The sequence below is a fragment of the Rhinoderma darwinii genome, chromosome 13 (genome assembly GCF_050947455.1).
Source record: "Rhinoderma darwinii isolate aRhiDar2 chromosome 13, aRhiDar2.hap1, whole genome shotgun sequence".
Classification (NCBI taxonomy): Eukaryota; Metazoa; Chordata; class Amphibia; order Anura; family Rhinodermatidae; genus Rhinoderma; species Rhinoderma darwinii.
The window spans coordinates 57617743-57633171 of NC_134699.1; the positions used below are offsets into that span (position 1 = coordinate 57617743).

The 15429-nt window shown below is 45.1% G+C and overlaps 1 protein-coding gene across 3 annotated transcripts in view; it reads right to left on the reverse strand.

The window, feature by feature from the left end:
- The window catches only part of FAAP100 (FA core complex associated protein 100), a 41690-nt gene that overhangs the window by 24846 nt on the left and 1415 nt on the right, over nucleotides 1-15429 (reverse strand). For 2 of the 3 annotated variants that reach the window (XM_075846423.1, XM_075846422.1), the window contains exons 2-10: nucleotides 13708-13890; nucleotides 12635-12753; nucleotides 11348-12240; nucleotides 10036-10189; nucleotides 5576-6291; nucleotides 4891-5015; nucleotides 3180-3296; nucleotides 2411-2500; nucleotides 694-1298 (exon numbers count right to left, since the gene is read on the reverse strand). In XM_075846423.1, the coding sequence (XP_075702538.1) occupies nucleotides 1167-1298; nucleotides 2411-2500; nucleotides 3180-3296; nucleotides 4891-5015; nucleotides 5576-6291; nucleotides 10036-10189; nucleotides 11348-12240; nucleotides 12635-12753; nucleotides 13708-13860 (2499 nt within the window). In that variant the 5' untranslated portion in view covers nucleotides 13861-13890 and the 3' untranslated portion in view covers nucleotides 694-1166. Of the gene's footprint in view, nucleotides 1-693; nucleotides 1299-2410; nucleotides 2501-3179; nucleotides 3297-4890; nucleotides 5016-5575; nucleotides 6292-10035; nucleotides 10190-11347; nucleotides 12241-12634; nucleotides 12754-13707; nucleotides 13891-15429 lie in introns of those variants that run through there. The other variant, XR_012851676.1, reaches the window with a different exon arrangement.

A 15429-nucleotide genomic window follows, 5' to 3' on the forward strand; every position in this document is an offset into this window, starting at 1 on the left:
AAGGGGCAGTGAGATCACAGATCAACAGGGTTGTTTAAAGGTATTCTAGAAAAAAAGGTCTGTTTTTTCTTCCCCTATAAACAGCGCCACTCTGGTCTTCAGGCTGTTTCTGGTATTTCAGTTCAAACCCATTCACTTGAATAGTGCAATACCGTACACTATTCCGACAGCTATTCCTGCCGACCCCCATTGACATGCACACTTAGATGAGCGTGCATGTGTTTTCAATGGTGAGAGGGGAATAAGCCGCTGCCAGACACCTCTTAGAAATAAACATTATTGAAGAAATGTCACCAAGGTTACGCTTTTGGCAGTAAAATCCTAAATCATATCCAACAGAATAGATGGCAGTGATACACTGTGTTATGCTACCGCACGGCCAGAGGGGGCAGCGCATGATACAGAGATTCTCCCTTTGAATCCCAGTACCATGCCGCACACTTTCTCTATTTCCTGCAGCATTCTTGCCAGGTTCCTGGAAAATCCCTTTAAGCTGCAAAACAGACAGAGTTTTCATAGTGGACACCACCAATTGCGGTACAATGGTTATAAATCTGGGAAGACTCTACACGGAGGGCGGCCATCAGCAAACAAAAGGAATTTTTCTGCTCAATCCTTTTGTTTCCTACAGAGATAAGCAGCATCAGACTTGTCTGGCGGTCCCTTATCCTCCTCCTATATTAATAGATCATCTCAAAATACACGTTTATTGGATAACTGGGAAAGACCACTAAACATAAGCTACAAATGATAAGCGTACGTGAACATTCCAAATTCTACGAGTCTTTGACATCATGATTTTGAGGAGAGAAGCAGAACCTTTGATGATTGGGGAACGCTTATCTTAATAAAGTGAATCGTGTTATATTTTTTTTACAACTTTAATGACAAATCTTCGGCATTGATTGTATTGTGGTTTACATTGTGTAGATATTTTCTGCTGCAGAATTCTGGACGACACGGAGGACAAGGACGGGCGCGTTTCTTCAATAAGAAGCTGCTTGTCTTTTTATAACATTGTCATATTTAATAGAAACGTCTCCATACTGTCAGGCAGCGCTCGTGTTTGTAGACTGGAATTCTCATCTAACCTCAGTAACGTGTCTGATCCTGACAGATCTCTGGCGGCCGCTTCCATCCTCAGCGTAGGAATGAAGATTACAGACTCAAATGAAGAGCAGTCCTGGATCACGTAGGTCTCTATAGATGTGGAGAAGTCTCTGGGCAGCTGCCCTGGAGATGAGGTCTTCATCCACACCCAGGCGCTCTCTCAGGTTCTTCACTTCTTTTAGTAAAAGCTGAGAATAAAGAACGATCTCTCATTAGAAGACGTGTAAACTGAATATTGACTTTCAATTTCTAAATCCAACAAGCAAACCTGGATTTCCATTGGCCTTCAGAACCGCAGCAATTCATTGTGGTATAGAGTCCACTTGGTGCTGAAATAAGTTCTGCAGGAATATCGGCCCATGCAAACATGATAGCGACTCGCAGTTACTGGTAAAGCGTCCCTACAAGGCTGCTCATTTTTGAAACACCGGCCCTGGCGAGTCTTACACCGTATAACTTACATGACAGCTCCCTCAAACACACTGCAAAATCGTAGTGTTTCTATCTCATATGACAGGGGTTATTCTGTTCACTCCTCTCGCCCTACATGAGCAAAGCCACAAATAGAAAACGGCTTAGATTGTATACGTGTCCCAAAAATAGGGATCCACATGGATCATGTCTGCAAGGAGGAGACTCGCTTCTTCTTATTCCCATTCAGGACCCTCATCTAATAGTCAGAGCAGAAAGTGGCACACAGAGCATCGCTCACTCTGGAGGACCCGACATGTTTATTCAATACACAAATTTTTTATAGATTTCAAATCCCCTGGAGCGGCACAGGAAAATAAGCCGCTGCCAGACACCCATCTCCCGCAGGATCAAAGGCCCGGGTATGTTCAAATCTAACATACCCGATCCTTCTACATTTCCCAACATCTATTGGAGGAGACACTTGACAACCCCCTACACATCAGATTGTCTGACGATCCCGCAGTCAGGACAAATTTCCTGTAATGTGTATGGGCACCTAGGACCGGGACCGGCATATTCTTGAGATCGGTGAGTATCCCTGATTCCAAGAGCTCTGATTTTTATGACACGACGTAAAAGAAAAACATCGGAAAATGCCTTTAAATGACGGTAACTCAAAGTGTTGATGCAAAACGTGGACATGAAGATAAGCGTATTAAGAGCATCCAGACACGCATTGCAGTATACGCTGATTATCCCAGATACATTTCTTTACACTTTATTTTTACCCTCAATGATCTTCCTTATGTTATAGGTTTAATTTAAATGTCATGAATTTGATATAAATTTACAGCCTTAAAACCGCAACAAAGAGTGAATGACTTACCTCATGAGCACTGAACAGCTGCTGAATCTTCCCCAAACTCAAATCAGGGGAACGACTGTCGGTGTTCGGATTATTTTGTTGCAGTAAAATCTAGGAAACAAAATGAGATAAAATGAGGGTGGAAGAAGAATGAGACATTGTGCACAGAAACATCATCCTTCTGGTAAGATGTAAGATCTGAGCATGTGCAGCGCTGCCGGTTACATCTATAGTATCTGTCATCATGATGTTCCTGAGCAATGATCTCAGAAACCACGTCTGCATAAAGTCACTGACTGTGTGTGAGCGCCCCCTGTAGGATTGATTAGTCAGGTCTGCTCTGCATGTACGGGATATAAACAGGATTCCCTGGATGTCTCTCATTCATTGGACAGAAGACTGGTAACCCGATCGTGCAGCGAGCACATGTAGACACCCCGAGTCCTCTGTGGCGGGACGCTTGAACAGCACGGCTTACATAAGCATTGTGACAACCAAATCCATCCCTTCATGGCAGTGTTCACCCTATGGCAGGACACTTTAGCGATAACTGTGAGAAGCGATCCTGTCCGCATCGCCAATATTCCTGCAGAACGATTCCAACACCAAGTGAAATTTATTACACAACGAAATGCTGCGGTTCTGAAGGCGAAAGGAGGTCCAGCCCGCTGCTAGATGGGTGTCTCTAATGACGTGGCCAGTCAGTGACTATTAGTGGCAATGCCACACACAATCAGATTGTCTCCTATTGGAGTATATATAATTATGTGTGGTGTTATTACAATGTTACCTTGTAACGGCTGATAACTGCAAGATGTAGAGAAGCCACAACATGTAAGTGGGAGCTTAGGATCTGCATCTCCACAGCAGGGATGGATCCATGGGAGGAAAGTTCGTCCACAGACACCTAAAGGAAGAAGGAGCACATATATAAAAGGACCTATGTCTGGCCTGGATTTGGGTGTAGAAAATAAAGAATCCTCTGTCTTTAGATATGAAATGCTGATAAGATACTTGGGTGATAATAGGGGAGTAACCGGTAACACAAACATTTCTACACATTAATTGATTTACATCACAAACGTCAGCGTAGTGAACACAATCCATGACGATTTCCAACATAAAAGTGATGGCTGAACATCCGTAAAATAGGAAGACGATCTCTCAATACTAAATCCAAGTTACACTGGATCTCGTCTTTGTTTTCATTCTAATTGTCCTGCTCATAGAACTTTCAGCCATAACATTAAAACCACTAACAGGTGAAGTGAATGACATTGATGATCTGGCTACAATGACGTCTGACATGGGTGGGATATATTAGGCAGTTGAGTGATCAGTCGGGTCTTAAATTTGATGTTGGAAACAGGAAAAATGGAGAAATGGAAGTATCTGAGCGACTTTGACAAGGGCCAAATCGTGATGTCTAGATGACTGGGTCAGAGCATCTCCATATGGCCGGTCTTGTGGGGGGTTCCCGGTATGTAGTGGTTAGTACCGACCAAAAGTGGTCCAAGGAAGGACAACCAGTGACAAGGTCACGGGTGCCCAAAGCTGTTTGATAGACATGAGGAGAAAAGGTTAACCTGTCTGATCCGATGCCATAGAAGAGCTACTGTAATACAAATTGCAGAAAAAGTTACTGCTGGCTATGACAGAAAGATGGCAGAACACGCAGAGCATCGCAGCTTGCTGCGTTTGGGGCTGTGCAGCCGCAGACCAGTCAGAGTGCCCAGGCTGATCCATGTCCACACACGGGAAATGGGCACGTGTTCATCAGAACTGGGGCATGGGCCAATGGAAGACGGTGCCTGGTCTGACGATTCATGTTTTCTTTTACATCATATGGACGGCCGGGTGCATGTGCGACGCTCACCTGGGAAAGAGATACCTGGATGCGCTATGAGAAACAGACAAGCCGGCGGAGGCAGTGTGATGCTTCGGGCAATGTTCTGCTGGGAATCCTGGCATTCATGTAGAGATGACACGGAGCACCTACCTAAACATTGCTGCAGACAAGTACACCCATTCATAGCAGCGGTGTTCCCTAATGGCAGTGCCATTTTTCAGCAGCATAATGCCCCCGCCACAGTGCAAAAATTGTTCAGGAATGGTCTGAGGAACATGACGAATGTTTCCAAATTCCCCAGATCTCAAACCGATCGATCATATATGGGATGTGCTGGAAAAACAAGTCCAATCCACAGAGGTCCCACCTCACAACTTACAGGACCTAAAGGATCTGCTGCCCAGGTCTTAGTGCCAGATACCACAGGAACCTTCAGCCCTTGTGGAGTCCAGGCCTCGTAAGGGTCACAGCTGTTTTGAAGGCACAAGGGGGAATATACACAATATTAGGCAGATGGAGTTCATGTCATGGTGTTATGGTGAATAGTGTAAAATCCAGTGTATTCCAAGCTGGTAATCCCCTCAGATGTGCATTCTGTGTACATTTTATATATTATACATTCTGGATATCAGATATATCCAGAATTACTGACCTCTTCAACCCGAATACAAAGCTCCTTTCCATCTGGGGTCAAACCTTGCACCTCCTGTACATCTTCCTTGTTTACCAGCACCTCTGACAGCAGCCAGTGCAGCACAGCAGAGCAGAGGGATCTCCCTGAGGGGAAGAAGACAGAAATATATCCTACATATTCATCATAAAACTAAGTCTTTTATACCCTGTTCACACGCTCAGGAAAATATCTGCACGGAATAATGAACACGCTGCAGATTTAAATATCCACAGAATGTGCTAAAAATTGCTGCAAGGGACTATTTTATAGGAAGCCATTTAAGCTATCAGTATGTGGGAGGAAACCAGAATATCTGGAGCAAACCCACCCAAATACAGGGGGGACATACAAACACGTTGTCCTTGGTCGGATTTGAACCCAGGACCACAGAGCGGCAAGGTAAGTGCTGACCACTGAGCCACCCTGTGCACCAGAGGAAACTAAGAGGGATATTTATGGAAAGATGTGCATTGGAAAAGTGGAGTCGTTGACCTTGACAACCAATCAGGCTGCTGCTTTCATTTTCCAAAGGGCCTTTGAAAAAGGAAAGTTGGATTCTGATTGGTTTGCGATGGGAAACTACTCCCCTTTACCTTTGCACTAGTTTTCATAAATCTCCCCCTAAATGTGTGTAATACAGATATAATACACAGCAGTCGCTCACCTGATTTTTTATTCTGTAAGGAACAATCCAACAGCACGGCCGACAATCGAACGGAAGCTTTAAAAGGCATTGTAGAATGAAGTCTCTGGTTACAAACAGTCGCAGACGATTTCCCACATTGGTCACTTTCCGGAGACGACTTCCAAATCGCTCTCACTGCGTCCTCAGGCAAAGTACGTGATGACGCAGAGCAATAGGCAGCCCGGGGGATTATACGCAGGCATTGCAATATGTCAATGATGTGCTCCTGTAGAGGTAGGCAGACGCCATGATTGTGTGAGGAAGACACGGAGGGCTCTGAAGAGTTACCACCGTCTGCAGAAAACCCATTTACACTGTAAAATAAGGAGCCCGATATCTTAACAGGGAAATCCAGGCTGTTAGATCCAAGCCCAGGTAAAGGGAATGCAAATTCCTTGGTCTCCCCAGGTTTTAGCAACAAAACAGGGAAAGAATAAGAGGTGATTGGGTCAGTACTTATGAGGAGACATAAGGTCCATCCATGTTCCAAGATGTAGTCGCTCTGGTTTTCCAAATTGCAGTATACGGTCATACAGGCTTCCTGAAGAATGTGGGTCCAGGACACCCTGATGGCACATCTGACGGGACAGATCGTCCCCTGTCCGGACAGCAGCTCCCGGCTCAGTGACATCACTTGGTTGAGTCTTGTTAAGGACCTGCTCTTCTCATCCACTACAGTCTTCAATGCAGAGAACCTAAAAAATAGAGGAAAAGTAACACGTATGGATATATCGTTACACTATGTATGTATGGAGTTGTAAATCTACAATTGAAGGGGCTGTCCAGCTTAGAAAAACCCTATTTATCCACCCTATTAACCCTTTCATGCCGACAATCTGTCCATTCACTTCCTAGCCGCATATGCCCCGTGTACCCATGGCACGACATAGCGGTGAGGAGAGCGCTATGACGCCGGCGGTCTGGGTGTTCCCAGCAACCTGCTGCCAGATAGCCGAACCAATTAATTCAGCTTCTGAGCATGTGATCACCATGATTAATGAATCATGGTGATTTATGAAAAATATGTTTGTAAACAAACTTTTCACGCTTGTCCTCTCCTCTCAGCCTCCTTCACTCTGTCACAGTGTTTCAGAGAGGAGACGGATTGAGAGAAGGCACGAGAAAAATGTATTTTATATAATTATTCCCAGTGCCCCTTAGTGTTAGAATAGGCAGGCAAGCATAGTAGATAAGGCTATGTTCACACCTGCGTTGTGTCATTCCGTTGTTTGGCTAAGTCAGAGGAGCAGAACAAGGGAAAAACGGAACAAATGGACACCGCCGGTTGCCAATGGAACCCACTGACTTTACTAGGTTGTGTCAGCATTCCGTTGTGGTGTCTGTGATTTTACTGGACACAATAGTGCAGCATGCTGCGCTAATTTCTCCGGTAAACCCTGCCGGATCTGCGATTGAGGCCCCGAACTGAGCCTGTGACGCAGATGCGAATTGAGCCTTAGTTAGCTGAAAAACTCTAAAAAAAAAATTGTTACGTTATCCATCATAGTTCAGAAGCTATAACGGTGTAAAAGAATGTATGCCAAAACTTGAAATTTAGGTCTGGTCATTGAGGCATCGATGACTCTTGGTCCTGAAAGGGTTAATAGAGGGGAGTCCTGTGTTCAGGAGCCTCATCTCTTGGCCTGAGTGGAGAGCGGTAATGAAGATCGTCTCTCACATGACTCCTGCATAGTAAGACACTGACCGGATCACCATTTACATGGATTTCCAAATGAGAACAACATTGGTGACTTTTTAGTTTCTGTACAATTGTTGGATTGTGCAATATGTTTTGAAAAATCAGTGAATGTTTTGCAGCTTTAACTTATTGGTGGATATGAAATATATAAAACACGTCCTAAATATTTCTACTGCCCGGCCAAGCCCTAATAGCCAATAAAGAAGCCTGGGCATGATCCGCCACACATTTACCACAAAGATCAATGCTGTCCCATAGATTATCAACATGCGCTCTGTGTACTGACCGCACCGATCAGATTATAGGTCCATCTAGAAAAATATTTTAAAAGGGTTTTCCAATAATAAGTAATTGATGGCCTAAGAATTGGCCATCAATACCTGATCGGTGGGGGTCAGACTCCCAGAACCCCCACCAATCAGCTGTTTTGAAGGGGCCGTGGCGCTCATATGAGAGCTGCTTCCCCTTCATGCCTTACCTGTTCGTACTGTGAATCGCCAACGCATTCATACCAGCGGTACACAGTATAACAGCCTTCTCTCATTCATTCACAGCGCCTTCAAAACAACTGATCGGTGGGGGTGCCGAGAGTCGGACCCCCACTAATTAGGTATTGATGGCCTATCCAGAGGATAAGCCATCAATTTCTTAGGACTGGAAAACCCCTTTAAGTCAATGTTACTGCACAACGGGAGGATACTGTACAGTATATAAATATATATATATAAATAAGGGCTGTGCAGCCTGTTCAGGGGTCCACTCTGACCACAGGGGGTTTTTAGAAGTATCCCGCTTCTCCCATCCCCATCTCACATTCTCTACGGGTCCCTCACAGATTACACAGGCGCTGCATCATCCCAGTCAGCCAATCACAAAGCCTCTATCATTGTCTGAGAGCTGATAATGCAGATTCTGTATACCGGAGCCGCCTACAGCCACAGATGGAGTAGAAAGAGGAGGGAATCTTACAGGGTTCAGTACACGGAATTAACCCTTCACTACCCCTAGCCCACTAGAGAAGTTCTCATTACCCCTGCACTGCCCTACCATAGATGATACTATTAACCCCTTCACTGCACCAGCCCACCAGGGATGACACCAATCATTGTAGAGGAAACGTAGAGACGACCTAACCATCTTCCAGAGATATTTTTTTTTATACAATCATTATTTTTTTTAAATATGAGAAGATGCATGTGTGATGCTGAAATGGGGCCCCCATGCTGCATTGCACAGGGCCCTCTGTCATCTGTGTATGCCCTTTATGCAAAATTCAGATAACATTACAATTAAGTGCCCCGTGCTAAACAAAGAAGAACTGTGTATCGTGGGCATGATTGCAGATGGCTGCGATATAAAATGCCACCCCGTCCATACTGTGAATTGTGCGCTCAGATAATACTATTCTCAGCTTCCACATTCATTAGTGTCTCTCAGCAGTACACATTACATACAGCAGGGGGCGGAATAGTCACGACTGACAACTTACATCCAATTCCACACAAGGAGAATCTATAGGTATTTATACGTTCCCCTCGGTTACAGTGGGGTTTCTCCATGCTCTGGTACTTTACTAGTTAAATGTCTTCCCAGAGAAGAGAGAATAAATGTGAGTGTGATTCTCCATGGTTGAGCCGTTTGGATGATTCATGAGGATGAGGAGAGTGAATCCTCTGTACTGTGCTGAATAGCTGGTCTCCACTATATAGGACAGCACAGCGGGGGTAGAGGAAATGTTCCCGCAGGCATTCCGAGTATTACAATTGGGAGACATGACTTTTTATAAACGTCCCATTTTCTTCTCTTGGCTTCGCAGCCGTCTAGTAGTTTTGCTTAGAGACAGAAATGACTAAAGAAGAGACTTGTTTTATCCACTGCAGCAATAGTGGCTGTAACTCTATGACAGGCAGAACTCGGTGACCCTATAAATCTGAATGGTACCTACTAATATTGTATCTTACATTAAAGTCAAACTCCAGACCATAATATTACATGAAGTTAAACTCCCTAAACCCAGAGTCCTAGGCTGGCCATACACTTACCATAGCGGACGGCTGGACAATTAGCCGACAGCTTTCCTATGACGCAGCCGAGTGTCCACGTGTTGTCAATAGGGAGAAAGCTGCTGTGAGACTTCTCTGGAAGCGGTTGATCTGCTATGAACAAAAGGATCGGGGAGGTTGAAATTCAACGTGTCTGACCCTTCTCTCCCCCGACACCTTACGTCGGGGGTGGTTCGGGACGCTGCCATGCACATTAGATGGTCGGTCGATCCTGCTGAAAATCGGCGGGTTAAGCCGATATATATCTAATGTGTATGACCAGCTTTATACTTACCTGGGTTCGATAGACAGAGAGAGAGAGAGATAGACAGACAGACAGACAGACAGATGACGGCCACTCATTAGTAATGCCCCAAGCAAGAAGGGAGAGAGAACCCAACACCAGAACCAGGAGACACTTTACAGGGAATTTGTTTGTTTTTGGCCATCTGAGGGGACGTATTTAGCAGTAAATTCAGAGTAAACCGTTAGGAGGGGAGAATGGGAAAGGAAAGAAGCCGGATTCTCTAATCTGATATATTACAAAGATTATTATATTCACTTGTACTATCGATTTACACAATGTTTGTTGAAATGTTAGTGACCACTGAAGTCTAAACTTGCACCAAATATTTATACAAATAAACACATAACTTAAATCTTTTATCTTCCTATTAAAAGTCTTGATCTTTTCCCACCTTTCTGACACGGAGCCAATTCCAGACAACATCTCTTTGATCCTCTGTCCGGCGATCACGCAGCTCAATCCATGCCGATGATCTTTGCTTTCATTCTGATGTAACTTGCAGAGCACAAGACGTCCCCTCTTAGACAAGGCAACGAGCTGAGTAGCTTTACAGAAAATACCAAAAATAAATAAATACATGATCTTAAAAAGAGATTGACACTGTGTAACATGGATGTGCTCATTCATAGATGTCACCTGCACTGGTCACCGTCATCGTAGACCATGACGTCATATTATCTGTGAGTCTCCCACTACACACAACGCTGGATGACGTGAACATCAGACACAAAAAGGGGAATTTATTAAGACTGGCGTAAACCTGTTCCCCCATAGTATCGGGATTCTCTGGGACTTCAGTCTGGTCCTGAAGAGCTGGTCTTGCTGGTTGCAGCTTCTCTGTCAGGGCTGGATGAAGTCTATTAATGCCCCCAAAAAACTACAACTGGCTGCTAAATGTTTTATTTTTTTTCTATTGAAATACGAGAAATGCCATAAACGTCTGATGGATGAGCGTCCAGACTCTGGGACCCGCACCCATCTCCAGAATGGGGATCACCCACATAAACCAACACCACTGCAGTTATTCTCCACCTGAATGCCCCAGCCGGCGGACACCACCTCACCAGCTGGGACAGGGTTCAGATGACCCCCATTCTGGAGATGGGTCTCGCATCGATCAGACATTTATGACATATATAATGAATAGGTGGGAATATCCCTTTAAGGACCACCTGAAACAATCACAGAGGTTGCTCATAATTAGAAAAAAGGGTCTGCTTTGTGTCCCCAGAAACAGTGCCACTTTTATCTATGGGCTGTGTGTGGTATTGCAGTATTCACTTGAATGTGGATGAGTTGCAGTCCCAGGAGGGGGAGTATTTTCTATGCAGTGGCATCGGAGGAGAAGCTGCTCGGCAGTCATCAGAAGCAGCAATGGAAGAGAAGCCTGTAATGAGGGGATCCGGGTACACGAGACGTCAGTTATCACACCTCTCGTCATTGACATATTGAGGTGCGTTATTTCTCAGGGAAATCTGCATAAAAGGAGACTCCTAAAACCTCATGTCATTCAGTTCCACTACATGTAAGTGTGTATGACCGGACAATCCAGCACAGAAGGGGTCACCCAATGTAAACCCCTCGGAAGTTGGGAAATCTCCCGGTGACCTCATAGCAATTCTCCTCCACAACATATAAATATATATTATATGTACATAATCTATAAGTAGGATTTTTGTAATAAACATTTTTTAGTAACTTACCATCTAATGAGGACACCTGTGACAAGGCCACTATCATGGGTATATTGTGACGGAGGGAGGACACTGTGGAGCAGGCGGTGTTGTTGCTTGCGGTTTCTTTACCCCGGTGTGATACGGTCACATGGATGAGATCGCTGGACGTGCAGCAAAAGACACCGGACGTGGAGTAGAAAGTGCAGATCACTGAGGAGGGTAATCTGTAATCTTTATATGCGCAGGACACGGCATCTGGATTATCACCACTTGTCACCGACACGATCAGACCCTTCTGGCCAACAACCAGTAAACAGTCACACGCTGTATTTTCGGCAGGGGGCTGCTCAGTATTGAGGTCACATGATCGCATCCTTATGGTGGCAATAGAAACGACAGGCTGCTCCAAGTGGTAAAGAAGCTTCATTGAGCCTTGGGCTATATTTTGATTTGTAGAGTGACGCACCCCAGCACTCTCTAATGGAAAGCTCACCACCTGACCATCGGGGAACCCACAGAGGATCATGGGAGATTCCAATATTGCAAGATCAACCCCAAAGAGTCTAGTGAATAAGGCAGCCTGCAGCGCTGAGTGACGTGGAGAATCAGCGCTCATTGCTTCTTCTTTCCACAGAGAAACACAGCACAGGACGGGCTGCAGGTCACAGCGGTCCAGGCCATATTTATGAGAAAACGTCACTTCTCTGGATGGGGCTGTGGACGGCTCTTCATGTTTTAGGGATTCCAGTTGAAACGCTGAGATCTTCCATTTGTCCTGCAGTGCTAATACAACAACAAGAACCTCATGGGCCACCATGAAAGAGCAGATAGACGGATCCAGCACACGACCAAACGTGGGGCCCATCTGGTACACGGTCACGTCTCCTTTATTGATGGCAGAACTGGGTTCCATCAACAACCTAAATAGAAACAAATAACAAAACAAATTGTGTTCAATAGTGACTGGAATTTTACAAGTTGTGCATCCCAAAGACAACAAATACAAGGTCATTAAAATAAATGGTAGAGACGTAGGCGGTCCAGGTATTGCAGCGGAATCATGGCCGTCTGAAACCAGCGTACAAGGACTTCTCAGGCTCTGAACGACTATTCTCACAGACTCTTTTCTGAACTTCTGGGTAAATAGAGGGGAGTCCTCATCTATTTCCCTGAGCCGAAAATTGCTAGAAAGAGCATCAGAGGACCCGGCATGCCATCACAGAGAGCACATTGACTTAGATGGGAATCATGTAATGCTTCATTTCTCCTGTGGTGGCGCTGTAGTGGAATTGAACACTCAATGATCTGTCTCACCTTCCTTGTTCATCCCACTCTAAAAGGTATAATCCATTCTGGGCACAAAGGACATAGAGCTGGCGTGAACTTGTAGGAAATTCTATGTGCCAAACGTTGGAGGGAAATAGATAGACAGCCTGGAAAACATGAACATATTAGGTTTTCAATAACGTCTACCACTTTGTGTATACAGCCCCTATGTATTCCTATGTGTCTCCATGGTTACAGAGTACAAACACACCCTGTGTAGTCTGATTCTGCCGCCTCTTCTACTGTAGAGGGAGTGGAGTAACATACGACTGCAGAATCAGACTATACACAGGGTTTGTTCGGACTCTGTAGTCATGGCGACACATAGGTCTGCATAGGAGCTGTAGACACAAAATAGTAGGATGCATTAGAGCAAAGAAAAATTGGTTGCAGGAGCGGGCACATCTTGGACAGCGTATATCCACCTTGAAACAACTTTGCAAATAGTCTTGATTCAAAATCTTCCACTGTTTTGTGTATACAGCTCCTATGCAGAGCTACATTTCTCCATGGCTACAGATTACAAACAAATCCTGTGTGCAGTGTTATCCTACAGTAGGAGGAAGCAGGGGCGGAGGGAGTGGAGTAAAGATGGTCATAAACACGAGGTCAAAGTCTGCAGAAACGGGTGATTTTTATTTGCAAAAATAACAGAAACGAACGCTCGTGGTGGCCGATGGGAGACTTCTGTCCTCCAGAGATGTGATCCACCAGGTTGGAAGATATCGCCATGGTCCGCCAAATTACGTATGTAAGGCCTAATCAGCCAAATTTGGCCAATCCAATGCCCCTTTACGCTGGCACCAGGGAGTTTGTTTTTTAAAAAACTGACTACCTGATTGGCCAGTTACGGTTACGCTGCTAGTGGGAGCGTTCATGTGTTGGCTGCCCTACACACGACCGTAACATCAGACTACACAGGATTTGTAGCCTGTCACCATGAGGACATAGGAGCTGTATACATAAAACGATGAGATTTTAGTATAAAGATGGTTGCCGTGGTGTGAACACCCTCCAAGATCCAATAGTTCTGAATATAAACAGAATATAAAGCGTCTCACCGTCATTTGCCTCTTCTCCGTGCTGAAGACATACACGAACCTGGTGCCATTGCAGATATAGACCTGCGTGTTCCGGTATATGATACGGGCTTTAGATTTGGACAGGCCTCCATTTGGACTCTGTAACGTAACCAAGTGCTGGATCTGAGACATTCTGCAATCGCTTCAAGCCCAAAACAAGACCTAAAAGAAAAGAAACCGAGAAGATCACCAAGTAACTACAATCCATACATTATGGGATACGTCGCCCCTTGTAAAGAACGTTGTATACCGCACAGTATACGTTTATTTACTGTGCCCCACTGCAGACCGCGCCTTTCTATACAGCGAAAAAAATATATGCAGACACGTACCAGCCCAGCGTATGCCCAAAGAACACTCCCTTGGCATACGCTGGGCGCATGGGATGCTACGTTGGAGTATTCCTCTGACGTGCCTAAAAAACTACAAGTGAACTGAGCCCGGGCTCTGTCACCAGATTATCAAATCCCTATCTCCTATTGCATGTGATCGGCGCTGCAATGTAGAGAACAGCAAAGTTTTTGTTTTTGAAAAACGATCATTTTTGGCCAAGTTATGAGCAATTTTATATTTATGCAAATTAGCTTTTCAATGGACAACTGGGCGTGTTTTCTCGTTTTACCAACTGGGCGTGTATTGTGTTTTTACCAACTGGGCGTTGTGAATAGAAGTGTATGACGCTGACAAATCAGCATCATACACTTCTCATCGTTCCCACCCAGCTTCTTTCACTGCAGACACAGCGTGACGTCACCCACAGGTCCTTCAACCTTGGCGTCGGAAGAGAGAAGACACATCGGCTCCAGGCGTCAGAGGGTACAGTTGAATTTGCAGCAGCATCACCGTGTGCAGGTAAGTATAGTAAACTCCCTAGAGACGAGCATATTAACCTTTTGGACGCCTGGAGCCGATGTATCTTCTTTGTCCGACGACAAGGTTGAAGGACCTGTGGGTGACGTCACGCTGTGTGTCTGCTGTGAAAGAAGCTGGGTGGGAACGATGAGAAGTGTATGATGCTGATTCGTCAGCGTCATACACTTCTATTCACAACGCCCAGCTAGTAAAAACACAATACACGCCCAGTTGGTAAAATGAGAAAACAAGCCCAGTTGTCCATTGAAAAGCTCATTTGCATAAATATAAAATAGCTCATAACTTGGGCAAAAATGATTGTTTTTCAAAAACAAAAACTTTGCTGTTCTCTACATTACAGCGCCGATCACATTCAATAGGAGATAGGGGTTTGATAATCTGGTGACAGAGCCTCTTTAAAGGGGCTCCAAGTCTGGCTCTGCGGTCACACAGGGTGCAATGCCTGAAGACCTGGGCACCCAATTATTGCACACTTCGCAGGGTGCAATGCCTGGTACTGCAACTCAGTCCCGTCCTAGTGTACCCTTCCTTGGTGCTCTTGTACACGACCGAAAAACGGTCCAAGTGTCGACTGGATGTCCTGGCCCAACCACGGTACAGGTGAACGGGACTCCTGCCATCAGAGACACACTATGATGCTGGAGGTCCTTGCCTCCCCGCGGAACTGCTGTTCTGTACTGTATCATGTTGTTCAATATTTAACAGCAGTCCCACTCTTACAGCCCCCGGCATGTGATCGCAGGGTATCGATGGTTGTCGTGGTAACCTGGGGGACTAATAAAGGCATAATAGGAACCGGTAAAAGGCACAATACATAAATGCAGCAAG